The sequence below is a fragment of the Empidonax traillii genome, unplaced genomic scaffold, assembly GCF_003031625.1.
Source record: "Empidonax traillii isolate 1590-97213 ecotype Southwest subspecies unplaced genomic scaffold, ASM303162v1 scaffold843:size495593, whole genome shotgun sequence".
NCBI classification, from domain to species: domain Eukaryota; kingdom Metazoa; phylum Chordata; class Aves; order Passeriformes; family Tyrannidae; genus Empidonax; species Empidonax traillii.
This window is the reverse complement of record NW_020956036.1, coordinates 382588-398198: the sequence shown is the minus strand read 5'-3', so window position 1 is coordinate 398198 and position 15611 is coordinate 382588. Positions and strand designations below refer to the sequence as shown.

The following is a 15611-nucleotide window of genomic DNA, read 5'->3' as shown; positions in this document are numbered from 1 at the left end:
TCCCACTGGCTTCAGTGGAGCATGCAGTACAAAGCCTCAAAAAACATTTTGCCATCTGTGTGGGAACAGACTGCAGGAGGAAAAAAGCTGGCAAGAAAATGTTCGGCTTCTTTTTTGGTGGGGGATGGAGCACTGAGACAGTATGTTCTTTGGTTTGCACCCTTCAGAGCTGCTCCTGGTAAAAGTACAGATGCATTTAGGCAGCCCAGTGACTGGGAACTTCATGCACGTGGAGATTTGGTGCTTAGATTTGACCTATTGACGAGCAGCTTCCATCAGAACCTTTCTCCTCCCGCAAGTCTACCAGGTTTAATAGTCAGCTCTGCAGCACTGTTCATCACCTGTAAGTGGGAAAAATGACCCAAAAGCTTTGGCCCCTAACCTGTGCTATGGAGACTGGGAGCAGTGGGGCTTGCCGAGGAAGTGCAAAAACAAAGCGTGGGTCTGCTGTGGTAATGCAGCAACAGAGAGGGATATTCTTCTACATGGGTTTTCATTCTGAAAAGAGCAGTAATAAGATGTTACGATTTTACTAAAAAAGTGTGCAAAGCCAGTGTTAGGCCGTTGAAGTGCCCTGGGAGATGCTGCATGTGTACTTGTTTCAGACCTAGCGCTGACTCAGTCTGCCACTACTGACCTTGTGCCTGTGGGTGTGTGTGCAGTCCGGCAGACTCGGAAGTCTGGTGCAGAGAAGGGATGGTAGGACCTTGCTGGGTTTAGCACATTTGATGATACCAATTTCATTTCTTGCTTTGCTTTCAAACTGGCATTTACTCCAGGGCACAGCTTCATCTCAAGGAATGTTGGCTAAAATTCCTTGTTCTCAAAAGGGGGGATGACTGGGAGGCCATCCTGTTAAATACCTGTATGGACATAATTCAGGGTCTCAACATACTGGCTTACTACTTTAGGAGTCACAGCATTTAGAAGAAAAGTTGGATTAGTTGAGTTTTTAGTCCAGTTTAGCAACTGGATATGAAGGCACCAACCACTTTACTAAAATAAGCCAGAATATTTATATCTTTCTTGGACAAATTTCCAAGCTTTGTTGCAAAGGTGTTTGCAGGTGGCAGTCTTAGAGACCTCCCCATACCCTCCTTCTCTTCTCCTGTCATGAAGCAAAACTGGAGAAACAGTAAGGGCAGTTTATGAGTAAAAGTGAATTCTAAATGACTTGTGGAGCTTTGAAGCTTTTAGTGGTTAATAAAGATTTCTTAATATCCTGGTGGACATTAGCTTTCACTAATGCTTTGTGAGTATTATGAAAGGCATGGGCAGTAGATACTATTCCCTATAAGGCAGAATTTGTACCATGTATGTATTAACTGCATACTCTATCATAAGGGGTCTTTTGCATTTGAAAATTACTTCAGTCGGTAATATAATGTAAGTTTAAAATGAAATCCTGAGTAAGTCCACATGGGTCTGATCAGGCTGAAGTACATTTTTTGCAGCTTATTCAACTTTCATACTGAAATTTACTGCCTGTGTTTTGGAGCATTGTTATTTGTTATTTGAAACACAGACGCATGTGAAACCTGAAAGAGTAATGAACTTCTGTGTTGGTAGTGGCTTCAAATTGAAGTTCACATGTCTAGACAGGGCTTCAGAAAATGCTTAGTGACAGTTCCTATTGATGAACTTTCATGGCGAACTTTATTTAATCTGAGTTATGGTTAATATTGGTACTGGTTGTAGGAAGTGCCTGATTTATCTTCACCATGTATTCTGCAGGTTACTGTCCTAAGAGAGCAGTTTGCAGGCAGAATTGCTGTATCTGTGCAGGGCAGTGGAAAGGCACTTCTGATTACTGTGGATAAAGATGTTATGAGAAAGAACTTGGAGAAAAACACAAATTTATAAGTATTTTTCAAGAAATTATTCATTTTATTTCTTCGGAAAGGAAACCTTTATCCTATTTTTTGCTGACACTGTATTTTAAAGCTGTAGTCTATACAATGTATATCTCCTCCACAAGAACAAAACTGATTAAAAAAGATGGCTGTTTGTTTTATAAAGAAAGAAAAAATGTGGTGTCATCTTAGAGCTGCTCAGGTAATTACTTTAGGTATCCTGTTTAAAGGACGAAGGCAGGGAAATATATAACACTGAATACACGTCTTCAGGGTTGCTCACAAATGAGAAATGTTACTCATCTGAATGTTTTCTGTAGGTGTGCTCTCTGTAGCTTCATTTCTCACACTCCTAAGTTTCTTCTTCTTTGTTTTGAGGTCACCTTTTATTTTAGAATATTAGGTGGTCCATTTCTAACTCAGAGATTTCTCTGACTTCTTCTGAATTGCTTTCACTACAGGACTAAACCTTGCATGGTTTTCCCATGTGCTGGATGGCGGAGTACAACCACTGTTTCAGAATATGACCTTGTATTTACCACTTCACATTCTTGGTACTGGAGCCCGAAGCTGATTTCATGGAAAGGGAAATCACCGCCACGTTTGTCTCTTGGAGCATGCATGCAACTGAATCTGGGCTCTCAGAGTAATAAATTGCCCTTTGGCTACTTCCGCAGTAAACTCAAGAATGCATAAATTAATTAGATTATGGAAAATGCGTTCTCGGGCCTGTTACTTTGTAGCAGTTCTTGCATGGCCTCAAAGACAACTCTGACATAAAGTAGGTCATTTCATAAGCAGCAGAACTTAAAAACAGTTGAGTAGAGAACATTTTTTTTTTTTCAAGTACATTTTCATAGATCTTATGCTGCAGCTTAGGTATGTTTTGTGCTGTGATCTTGACAAACATAACCCAGTCACATATGACACCCTTTGACAGAAAGGTGGGAGGTTTCTTTGGGTGAAGCTTGTGAAACTAGTTCAGCTTAGTAATTTGATGATGTAAAATGCGTATTGCATCCCATTTATATTGATGATTTCTTTGAGAAGGAAATAGTAAATTTCCATGTGTAGTGTTTTTTGCAAAGCTGTCACGTTGTTTTATTTCATGCCTTCAGAACAGTACCTCCTCTCTGGGCAGAAATTGCTGGCACAAGATCTGCTTCTTTCCCTGCTGGCCCTTTTTGAAATGTATCATGCTTGAGATGAAATGTGGTGGTTCATCTCCATTATGATAATACCACAAAAAGAAAGGTCAGACTTTGTTGTTTGGTTCTTTGGATTTTCGTGGGGATTTTTATTTTTTTAATTTTTTTCCTCATGTTTGCATTTTTAAAAGAATAGTAAGGCCTGAAGATCCACATCAGCTGAGCCTTTACTGCAGTCCCTTGGATGCCTGTGCTGTAGCCAGCACAATTATATTTAAGCACCATCCTTGTGTATTAGTTGTCTGGTGCAGATCACTGGCACTTGGTACATTGATGTGATGGAAGAGCTGCTGCCAGGACAGCCCTTTGCCTCACCTTCCTCCCACAGCCTGCAGGAGAACCTGGAAAACCAGGCCCGGGCTCTCTAGCTGCTCACACTGTGCCACCTTCCTTGCTCTGGTGACACAGTGCCACAGACCCTTAAAGAGGGATGTGGGTGGATGAAATCTTTTATCATGCCTAAAGGAGGAGATTTTAATTATTGTTTTTAAACTGCTTCTGGCTGCATGTTTTTTCCCTCTTGTGAGGATGGCAGCACTTGTCCTTTGGACATATGTTGTTTTGAGATAAAAATACACTGTTAGCTTGATTATTCTGTATCATATATAAAACAGTATTATTCTGTCTCATGGCTCTAATACTTAATATTATTCATGTAGGAATTTAATTAAAGAGTGCAAACACATTAAAAAGAAAAGCCAAAAACCCCAACACCCTCAAAGCCAAAACTTTTTAATTGTTTCTGGTGATGCCATAGAGTAACAGGCAGATGTAGTTTCACCTTCAACTCAAGCAGAGTGAATCTGTGAACAGGTTTGTGGTGACATGACAAAGTGGATTTTGCTGGCTCTCTGTGAATATGAAATTCTGCCAGTGGAGAAGTAGAAGCGTTTTGTTGCACCTGTAAGCGCTTAGAGTGGACAGGGGAACGGCTTAGAAGAGACTATAAGTCCAGCCCTGTTTACTCTGAGGTTTTACAGTATGAGAAGCTGGATATCCTCTGTAGTTACGTAAGAGAGGCTTTAGAGACCTAATGTGGTAAACAGAGTATTCCTGGCAGGGCCAAGTTTCTGGTTTGGTTTTCTTGCTGCATACAAGCATATTTGTGCTATGAAATCCAGGACTTGAAGGGCAGTGAGGAGAACATGTTTGACCATGTAGCCTTTTTTTTTCTGCTTTTATAGGCTTCTGCCTTCTCTGAGTGCAGAGGAAAGTGCTCAGAGAAAGCCAATGTGTGAGTATTCTGGGTTGAGCAGGCTGCTTCACATCTGGAAGCTTTTCTGAATGCTTTAATTACAGGGTAAGTGGCAGTCTTGTGAGAAATTCCAGATAAAAGCACGTTAGGGGCTTCTAACAGAAGAGATCGTGTATATGCGAACCTTCAGGTGGGCAAAACAACCCAGCTGGTCACTGCACTAAAACCTGCTCAAGTTTCTGTTGCTCTCCATACCCATAAGTACTTGGGATACTATACCAAGATTTTATATGTACCCTATTCACAGAGAAAAGCAGTGAGTGCATGTTCTCATGACCATGAGTAAAACGGCAGCAACATCTTGATGTCTGCCCCCATCATCTTCTCCCCCATCGTCTGTGGATAATGCCTAAAAGGTTCATCATATCCCCTCTCTCTCACACACACCCACACCCCCTGTGTGTTTTGTTATGTTTTGCTTTCCTTTGTATAGATAGGGTAGGATCAGTAAAGAAGGAAACTAGTTTGAGTGTTGAAAAGATTGCTGGCTTTGCGTGCTTGGAGATAAAAATGAACAAGTTTAAAAGATGCTTAAGAGAAGAGGACAGAGCATTTGCCCCTTAACATGGAACTTAAGAGTCACTGCGTGGGCAGAGAGGTTGGAAATGGGAACCAGCAGGATGCCAGGATGAGTGGATGGGAGAGGCAAGAGTTGGGGTGAAAGGAGTGGGAATAGTGGGTGAGTTTTGTGGCATGAAACTCTTGAACAGTAACTCTGTGTGTGACAGTAAAGCAGCCGAGATGTTGGAAAGGATGTTTGGGCCCATTTGCTGGATCGACCCAAAGAAACAGTTATAAGAGCAGTGTGTGAAACTCCTAGGTGAGAGTGAGGGTCGACTCAGATAGCGAGGCTGCAGCTATTAAAAATTGAGGGATATTATGGATGGATGCCAGGGGATGTGGCTGAAGATAAGAACCAGTATGTCTCTGGAAACTTGTCCTGAGAATTTGAAATTAAAAGAAAAAAATCTCTGTCTAGTTTGGAAGACATTCAGCCTGGGCTTACTTATTTGTGCTAGGTAATTGCATGTGGTTTTGATTTTAGGAATTGATTACTATAATTTTGTTTTAAACTGCAGGGTTAAAAGGGTATATACGTACATACTCTCTTCCCGAATGGCAGCTGGAAATTAGTGCAAATACCTGAGATGTCGTGCTGATTAACTTGCAGCAGCAGACACCTGGGACTTGTGGTACAGGGGCAGAGCTGTTGCTTTTTTTGGTTGTCTTGCTGTTTCTCTTGTTTGCCCATGACAGAGAATTCATGTCTGCTCCAATGCAGCTAGTGCTGGGTTTGACTCTCCTTTTGTAATTCCCCCTGATCAAGTGAAGGCATTGCTTGGGTCACAGAGAATGACAGGAAAAGCTGGGATGCCAGCTATCCTTGCAGCTTCATTTCTGTGTGTAGAAGGGAGCCAGGAGTGAGTGGCTGAGCATGACAGGGTACAGCTGAAGCAGCAGAGATGTGGCAGAGAAGGAAAGGTGTTCCTGCTGACCATGGGAGCATGCTGGATAGAGGGATGATGGTTCCTGGGCAGGGGGCTGCCCCAGGGAGAGCCAAGGAGCTGTGTTAGGCTACGCTGACTGTGTAAACATGCCAGAGGAATAGTGGAGGAGACTAGGATGTGGTGGTTGGGAGATGGCCAGCGTGGCAACATGGAGTTCATCTCTTGTCAAGCACAACAGCTGCTGTCTTGGACCTCTGGGGCTCTCTGGACTAGTAAAGTTGACGACATGTGGTGGTTTTCTGCTGGTGTGTTAAAATCTCTCTAAACCTTGCATGTCTTCTGTTCTCCCTCTTGCCTGACGATTCAGTGCAGGGGTTATGCCCATGCCTCTAAACCCTTGTGTCTGTGCAGGGGACTGCAGAGCTGACACACCACAGGTTTACCAGGCTTTATTTGTGGTTATAGTGGATATTGCTTCACCTGGTTAGCCTGCAGGTCTGACCAAGAGTTATGGCTGGAGCAGGTGCATGGAAAGCAAGGGTTAAAAATCATAACTTGAGCTAGCAGCTGCTGAAGAAACAGGCAAAATAATTACATAAGCTGGTTGAAGCATGTGGCAACATAAAGGCAATAAGCATCCACAGTTCCATATTGTAAGTATGTGCAATTTATTGTTTGGGGTTTTTTTCTTTACTTGTAAATAAGAACATTCAAAGGAGGGTCTTTACGCAGGAGTCTGTGATGCTCATGTTCTTTATCTGTGGAGGTCTTTTAGTTTGACATAATTTTTAGCCTTAAGTTACACGACTGTGCAGCAGCAAGTTAAAAATAAAGTTAAAAAAACCCCAAACAACAAAACAAACCAAGACAAAAAGAAACCCACAGAGAAACCCAAAAACAACCAGGTGAAAAATTCCTGCTTCTTGGATCCCAGTTCTGAGTTTAAATCTTATTCAGTCAGGGTTCAACATTACCTTATTCCAGGACCCTCTATAGTAATGTAGAAAAGTTGTTGTAAAAACCAGTAATAAACTAGAATATTTGCACGTGAGACTTATAATACCTTTACTTTGCATATAGCTGTCTGTTTTCCAGACACAGACCGCAGGACTGAGAACAGGGCATTTCATTCAGGGTTGATGGTACTTGTGTCACTGCTTCTCATGTGACACGACTCCTGCAGCTGATCTTGGGCATCTGGGACTCTGCAGTGTCTCTGCTTCTGAACGTGTAGGGTGGAAAGGTTGCAGAGACACAGAAACTATTATCATATTCTTCATCTGCATGGACATGACAAACGCATGGAAATGAGTGCAGCAGGTCTGCTTGTTAGTGCTCTTCAGTAACACATCAATGTAAATATACTGGGAAGCATGTATGTACTTTAGAAAGGAATAGAAATAGGTTTTGATCCAACTATAATTTGTTGATCTGGAACTGAGGGCTTGTTTTCATAGTTGAGGCATTGTTTAGGTATCCTTCAGATGTGATTGCTGGCAAAGGATGTTTTCCACAAGCGATTTTAAGACCACAGTCTTCCTAAACATTGGTTGTTAAATGTCTGTGTTCTTTTGTGCTTGTAGTAACTGCACATTACTTCACTGGGGTGATAAAAAAACCACTTCTTTGCTGATTTCAAGCAGAGGTAAGTGGTTACTTCTGTCACATCTGTGATTTTTGTTTACAATTTTAAAAAGCAAATTGTCTGATAATTGCTGTGAACAGTTCTCAGTATTTAAAGGAATATCGGTACTGTAAGTATAGTATATTCAAGGCACAAAGTCAGTCACATGGTTCAGCTGGAAGTAAATTTGTCCACAGACTAACTTACGTGGTTGTTTGTTTTTCTTTTTTGGGGAAGGCTGTGGGAGGACAGCTCAAGGAAAGTCTGGATGGAATCAAGCTCTATCCTAGTTTCAGTTCATCTTCCCCTGTCAAATTGTTCAAATGATCCAAGTTGCTAAAGATGCAACTGCTAAAACCACCCTCATTTTTGTTCTGACTATTTATAGCTGTAACTTCTTAATTTCTTTTAGCTGTATGAATATTCTGGGGCAGGGAGCGGAGCAGGGGATTTGACTTGCTAGAGGTTAACTGGAAGCATCACACAGCTGATACACATTTTAGTCCTAAATCCATCTGTAATCAGAACTAGCAGTGGTAAACACAAGTATAAGCAAGATTATAAGAAATTCTCAGAAACTTGAGTGGCCTTTTAAATTATTGTTTCTGCAGTTGGTATATAAGGAGAGTTGGTAATGTCAATGGAAGTGAATGAAGATGCAGCTGTATCTCTTGATTGCCAGTTAAATTTTCTGGATTAAGTTGATCTCTGTTTCTTCTGTGGTTTCTTTTAAGATGTATTAAGGGAATTGCTCTACAGCAAGTTGTGATAATTTAGAAACTTTGGGTCTCCTGCAACTTTCTAGCACTGCTCATGCTGAGCCTCTAGAAGGAACAGTGGCTCATTAGGGACACTATAAATAAATATGAGGCTCATTTTTCTGTGCCACTAAGTAGGTCCCACTTCAATTCAGAGCAAATACCTTATGTAAGTCTAGCGAGGGGAAGTTTCCTCAGCACATACACTGGCATTAACCTATTGATAATGAAATTCAAAGCCTGTTTTCTCTCGTGAAGGGTGGATGGAGCTTTGTGTGACCTGTCAGAGGAAATTAGGAGTTTAGTAACTGATGTAGGAGCAGAAGAAGAGGCCTCTTTGTGTTTCTTTATTCTTGCATACTTTTGACAAATACTGTTAATTGCTTAGAATTTGACCCACTGTACTAACCACCAGTTAAAATGGTGGTTCGGAGAAATAGTAAAAATAAAAATAATTAATTATTTCCCTCTCTAATCTTATTGTTTCAGTGAGGCCCTACAGTAATAGTGCACTCTTACTCATTAGGAATTCACCTCAGGAAAGCGACTGAGTGTGTGTCTTTGTTCTCATGGATCAAAATCCTGTTTTCCGTCACTTTAAAGCTACGCACATCTTCACGTGGATGAATAAATTGGTTTGAGTTTTTTTGCCTTAATTTTTTTCTGAAACATTCCAGTTCAGCCATTGCGAAATGTTTTTAGTTGTCTTCGCTTAAGGCATCTACTTCCTCTGTCAGTGAGAAGTGACACTTAACCCTGAGGAATGTTACGATGTCCCCGATGAGAAGGTGTTGGTGACACTGTGGTGTATCAAGCGCGTGGCTTGTGACAGCACCCAGCGTTACGTAACTGTGGGCTGTAATTACTGGCGTGTGACGTTGGCAGAGGTCTGAACTTGGAAGGGTGCAGCATGACAGTGCAGTGTCCAGAGAAAATCAAATCTTTCTCCTGCAGCGTGTTTGTTAGCTCTTGAGGCAGCTCTGGTGCCTGGTGGTGTAATATTTACACAGCAGTTAAGGTGTGAAGTTTCCCGAGGTGTGACCTCCTAATCCATTTTGGCAGTGCTGTGACAGGAGTCAAGAGCATGAGCATGTGCAGATCTGTTTGGTGGAACTGAGGGGACCCAAGGGAAAAAGATAAAGAGCTTGAGGAAGAAAGGGAAAGAAACTTTGCTTGAATCTTGCTGTTTCAGTTCAGAGTTCAGGATTTAAAGCACTGATGGAGCAGGGGGAGCCACAAGTTCCTTTGGAGTCATGTTCAGCAATCAGTGTGAAAATGGTGCTTTCTTTGTAACGTGGACGATGACCATCAGCCTCAGTCACAAAAAGAACAAAAGAAAGCTGAAATCTTCTGAGAGCAGGAAGCTTTCCCTCTTGAAGTTTTCAGTTTTGCCCTGTGGTCTTTCGTGAATTGAGCTGTACCTCATGTGCTGGGTTAACATCCAAGGCTGCACCTTCAGCCTCCCCAGTGATTCAGCTGTTGGCTCTGGCGAGCTGAAGGTGGTGTCAAAACTGGCAGAAATCTGTCAGGTGGCTTCTTTGAAGTGCTTGCACAAGGCAAGAAGTATCTGATTAAAAAATTCTTTTTTGTAATAGAAGGCAGGGTTAACATTCAATCTCTTTAGCATAAAGTGCATTGTTTAAGCAATGTTTCGTTCTGCAGTCATTTCCTTGTTACTGTACCTGCCCTTGTCTTGTGCATTGAGCTCTTAATATAGTTCGATTTTACAATTGTATTAGCCCCTTCCTGTCTCTTAATGAAAGTAAGAAGTTATATCCAATTATTTCTAATCATGCTTTGATTACTTTGTGTTGCTCCCATGTGTGTGGACCAGAGCATAATCATTCAAAGACTACTGATCTCATATCTGAGGAGGCTGTACTGTTTGTTAGTGTCTTTTATAGTTTGAGACTGTTGCTCAAGCTGGAGTGAAATAACCTACTTGCCTAATTTTTTGCCAGAGTTAGATTTTAGCCTTTGTTCAGGGGCGTACCTTCTCATCCCCAAAAGTCTCAAATTTTGGCTCTCCTTGAAGACTTTTGCTCAGAATAAACTAGTCCTGCAGAGCCTCAGTAGCATCAACAATGATAATCTGCAGGTTTAGAAACACCTGTTTCATATCAATACAAACATACATCATAGCTAGAAACTTTACTGCCAATAAAACTTCCCTGGTACGTAGTACAGGTTTTGCACACCTGCCATGAGCTTGGTGAAGATCCATAATACAGACAAATCAGCAGGGCTATCGAGGTTCTTACAGTGGTTTTCCAAACACTGTTTTTGGACTGTCAGAATTCACCAATCTCAATCCAGCTCTCTCTATTTTGGATTATGTTCCTTCTCTACAGGGTGTTTTTGGAGCATCTGCAATTACTTCAGACTTATTCCTATTTCTGTTTTGCTTTTCTGCTGGAATGTACGAGTAGAGAGTGGTTTGCAGTGCATCTAAATCCTCAGATTTGACACACCTGGAAATTGGTCAGGATTGCTTGAGGAAAAGCAAAGGAAAACTAGAACCTTTTTTTGAGTTTGATGTTAGGACTGATTGATTGCCAGTTTGAAAAATGAAAAGCAAGAGCCATGGGCTGTGCCAGCAACTGCTGTGGTGCAGTGAGTTGGGAGCGTGGAGTGAGTCATCAGGGGCTGAGTGTCCACTCTGAGTGCCCTTGGCAGGCTTTGCCTTGGCTGGCCCTGGCCTGGTGGTGTGGGCTAACCAGTCATCAGGTGTGCTCCAGGAGCACATGTTCCTTTTAAGTGTTATCCATAAGGATGTGGTTTGCATGCTCTGAAATTCCTTCCCAGTGTAGTGCAAGGTAACGTGCTCCTGATGGAATGAAATGTGAGTGTAGGAGGTGACTGGGAGGTGGGTCTGGCACAGAAGTCAGTGACTAAGACCCATCCTCAGTGAAGGTGGTCATATAAGCCATTATTGACAGTAAAGTTGGAAAAGAGGGATGGGATAAAGGGGTTAAGGGGGATAAAAAGCCCAAGTTGTGGTCTGCCAATAAACCAGTCAACCAGTTTGCTGTGGAGGCATGGTCGTGGATGTAGAAGTGTATTGCAGTGTTAAAGCAGATAGAATGTTGATCTCAGCAATTAAGAAATTGGTCATGTAAGGCTAAATACGAATAACTCATTCAACAGGCTGTTGATACTTTGCAGGGGGAAGGAATTACGATGGTTGTTAAAATGGTTGAGATAAACATAAAGGTATGCTAATAATTTTAGTTGAATTGAGATTATGCCCCTGTATACATAAATTTTTGCAATAGCTTAGACGTGGAGGAGAAGGTATTTAACCATGAAACACCTGTTTACCTGATCTTTAACTTAGTCAGTCATAACTGGCCAAGTTATAATTTTGACAGCCAGCTGTTACCACCATAATTATTCTGAGCTGGCAGCCACATGTTTTTGCTGGTGAACAGACACACCAGCTTTCCAGGTAAGTGCATGCACACAGTTTTACTGTGAGGTAAATACATTGCACAGCAGAACAGGGAGAATGGAGGAAAAATACAGTCTGGTGATATCCATGTTGCAAACACGTGTGACAGTATCGCGTGACCTAGAGTGGATATTGGTGATAACATTTGTCCTTTTTTATACTTCTAACTCCAGGTCTACCCTGAATTGCAAATCACCAATGTTGTTGAAGCCAACCAGCCAGTTACGATCCAGAACTGGTGCAAGAGGGGATGGAAGCAGTGCAATGGCCACCCACATATTGTGGTTCCCTACAGGTGTCTGGGTGAGTGACTCAGTTTCAGTCTGGTTTTCCTGCTTTTACTTTTTCAGTCTCTTCATGAAAAAGATAGAGAATCTGCATAAATATCATCAGAAGCTTCAGTATTATCATCTTTTCTGAAGTGGGTTTTGTCCAATTGTTCAGTCTTTTGAAACTGAATTAAATAGAGAGGAAATACTCCTGCTCTTCGCAGTGCTATTTTCACGAGCGACTACAAACCAGTCTTCTGCTTACTCCCCTGATTTTTGTCATTATCTGCCCTCTCCCCTCTTTTCTTCATGTGTAGACATGCGTATGTACACCCAGGTTTGTTTGCTTATAAGCTATCCATCTTTTCCCTAAGCAATACTTTTTTCCCCCTATTATTATTTTAATACCTAGTACTTGGTCTCTTATGTGAGGACAATGGGAATCTGTTTTTATTGAAAAAAAAATAAGTGAGATTATGAATCCACCTATTTCTTTCTGCAACTTTATTTTTATAGCAGTTGCTTGCTATTCTCTCCTGTGTCCTTGGTGCTTTGAATCAATTAAAAAAGAGGTTTAGGCCTTCAGTTTTTTGTTAAGCCTTACTTCTGTCAGCACCTAGAAAATGGAATCATATTAATTTGCTGTTTTCATTAACATTCTGGGTGCAACATTTTCTTGAAACTATTCTATGAACTATTTAAATATGTTGCTTTACCACTGCCATTTGATTTGTGATAAATGCTGGAGTTCAGAGTTGGAACTTGCTTTTCTGTTAATCCAGAGCAGCTAAAAGGCATGGAAAGCAACTCAGACCAATTCTTCCATGAAACAAATAATGAAAGAAATCCAGAAAATGTGCCATGTTCCTAGAATTTTTGTTCATTTGTGTAGAATAGGTGAAACACTTGGCATGCTTTGTCTGATGCCCAGGCAGCGCCTGTGTCAGCTTAGCAAAGCTGGGCCTGCCGACTAACTAACAGGAATGTTCCCAGCCTGGTGCAAGATGCCAAAACAGCAGGTGTACAAAATCTGTACCAAGTACCAGGGAAGTTTTGTTGTCAGTAAAGTTTCTAGATACGATTTATGTTTGTATGGATACAAAGCAGGTGTTTCTAACCCTGCAGAGTATCATTGTTGACGCTACTGAGGCTCTACAGAGCTAGTTTATTCTGAGCAAAAGTCTTCAAGGAGAGCCCAAATTCAAGAGTTTCTGCGATGAGAAGGACCTGCCTGTATCAATATGAGTTCTGACTGTGGGAAGGAGCCTGCTGTTTTTTGTGTAGAAGTTTTCCAGATTTCTACAGGAGATGAGTTGGTCAGTTCCACCAAAAGTTTTAGTGCTCTTCCACCCATTTTTTGCTGAGTTTTCTTCGGTTTTTCATAGTTAGGATAGAAACATCAGCTTGTAGTGCTGATACATGTGTAGAGGCAGATAAGCAGCTTGTCAGAGGTGAGGCAGAACTGCAGTCTCACCTAGAGCTTCATCATGATATATTTGGTCAGATTCCATGCAAGTGCGCTTGCACTAATGGGAGATGTGGCGGAAGAACATCAGACTAGTGGAACTATAAAAACTAATTTTTATTATTTATTGTCTTGTCACCATAAGCAAAGCTCTGAATTAAGATCAGGGAACTGTTACAGGACTCTGTCCTTATGTAGATTTGGTCAGTGCCCTGGAGAACTTAAAACCTAATTTAAGCTAAAAGACAATGTCATCACAAGAGCAAATGAATATAAATTGCCCATGAATAAATTTAATCTGCAAATTATAAGGAAGTATCTGCAAGCATAAGGCGCTCCAACAGTCTTCTGGTAAAAGGAGTAAGACGTCTAATCATGTAGAAGAAAGTTCATAAATTTATGAACAGGACTATATGCAGTTCCTTGCAGGAGTGAGGAGCTGGACTTGGACTTTTAAGGTGTCTTTCTTAAGTTGCAGTTTTGAAAGAAGAATTATTGCAGACTGTGTGTCTTTTCTTAAATAGCAAGGTAGGGTTTGGAGGCAAAAATTTTAAAGACTTAAGCACTTCATGCTCATTAGCCCTTAGCTCTGTTTTCTGTTTTTAAATTCCTCCATATGTTATTTTTTATCGGATTTAATTGTAATTGAAGTTCATGCAGTCATGTCTGCCAGTGTTTGTGTTTTTCATCCTTCTCCTATGCTGACATTCATCTTCTGACCATGACTAGAATAAATATTAGATACTGATGTTCCCAAGGATTTACAGGGGATAGGTGGCCACATAATTACTTCCTCTGGAGGAAAAATGGTGACTGTGGCCATTACCTGTAATTTCTCTGCCCCCCAGCACTCTGCTTGTTGTGTATGGTTAATGTTGTACTTTCTTACACATGGTAAAAGTTCATTAGAGGAGGAGGATGGAGGAGTGGGTCATTTTCCCACATGTGAGGCTGGGAGCAGAGCTTCTTGAGAGAGGTTGTTCCCACCCAAAAGTGTTATTTGGGGTTTTTTAACTGAATATTTATTTAGTTTTTCTGTTGGACAATTAATTACCCTTTTAAATTACTTTAGTTTTTTTCTGTAGTATAAAAGTTGTGGTCAAATACCTTGAATATTCTTGGTGCGTTATATGTCAAGGGGGTAGACTTGAGACAGATTGAATTCAGTCTGTCAGTGTGTCATAGCTTTGGCAGACTATCACTTCTTATAATTTTATCCAATATCATGTTGGCTTGTTGGGGTCTTTTTTGTAACCTGAACTAACAGCTCAGGATACTGATTTTATAAATTATCACCATAAGCAGTCTGAAAATAACTTTTTCCTAAATCTTACTTTTTTACAGAGCTGAGGAGTCCAGAGAGCTTTTTTATTTCTTTTTTCCCCTCCCAGTACTTCTTCAGTGTTAAAAGATTATTTATAAAAGTTGCATCTTGCCTGGCAGCTCTGCATGTGCCTCAGCTGTCCTTGCTGTGGTAGCTGCTAGTGACCAATTTCAGAAGTTGGGCATTGGCAGTGCCCATTCCTTGGTAATTTTGGTGCCAAATAGACCCTTGCTGTAGACCACTGTTAAATCCATCTGGTAAGAATTGAGATGCCATAAGTACATTTGGCAGTGGGCAGCTTATTCCAGGGTTGAGTATTAATTTTACTTTGCTGTGAGGATGACCTCAAGTAACTTGAGTCAGCTCAGTAGTTTCTTCCATCTTGACATTTATTTTTCACAGAGTTGAGAAGCAGTGAGTGACAGAAATCTGGCTGCTCTCAGGCCAGAGCATCTTCACAGTCCATTTGCATCGTAATCATCAGCCGAGGCTCTCCGAGACGCGTGGAGAACATATCACTACAGCCCTTGGCTGCTCCAGGGGTTTTTGATCTTTGAGACTTGTGCAGGACAGTAGTTACTGCATTTATTTGTAGCAGGATACTTCAGTAACATCCATCAGATTGACTGGGTTTCACAGCTTCATATTTCCTTAAGAGAATGCAACTAAAGAATAAAAGCCATAATTTAAATAAGGCAGAATGAAAGCCCCTTTTTTGGGTCAGCCATGTGTCTTTGCAGTGACCATAGAAATATGCCCCCTAAAAATATTTTTATATGAATCCAAAGAAGAAGAGCTTTTAATGAAATTTAAGCTATGAATTTAGTGTCTGTGTGCAGGACTTTCCAGTGTTCTTAAATCTGCAAGCTTTCAGAAAATATTCTTGTGCAATAAATCTGATTTACCAGTGTGTTCATTGTGTGCTCTCAGGGACATGGGATTACTGTACAGTTTCA

General features: G+C 41.1%; 1 protein-coding gene across 2 annotated transcripts in view; it reads left to right on the top strand.

Annotated features, from left to right (window-relative positions):
* Positions 1 to 15611, top strand: part of APP (amyloid beta precursor protein) — a 201531-nt gene that overhangs the window by 52325 nt on the left and 133595 nt on the right. For both annotated transcript variants that reach the window (XM_027902117.1, XM_027902116.1), the window contains exon 3: positions 11771 to 11900. In XM_027902117.1, the coding sequence (XP_027757918.1) occupies positions 11771 to 11900 (130 nt within the window). The remainder of the gene's footprint in view (positions 1 to 11770; positions 11901 to 15611) is intronic.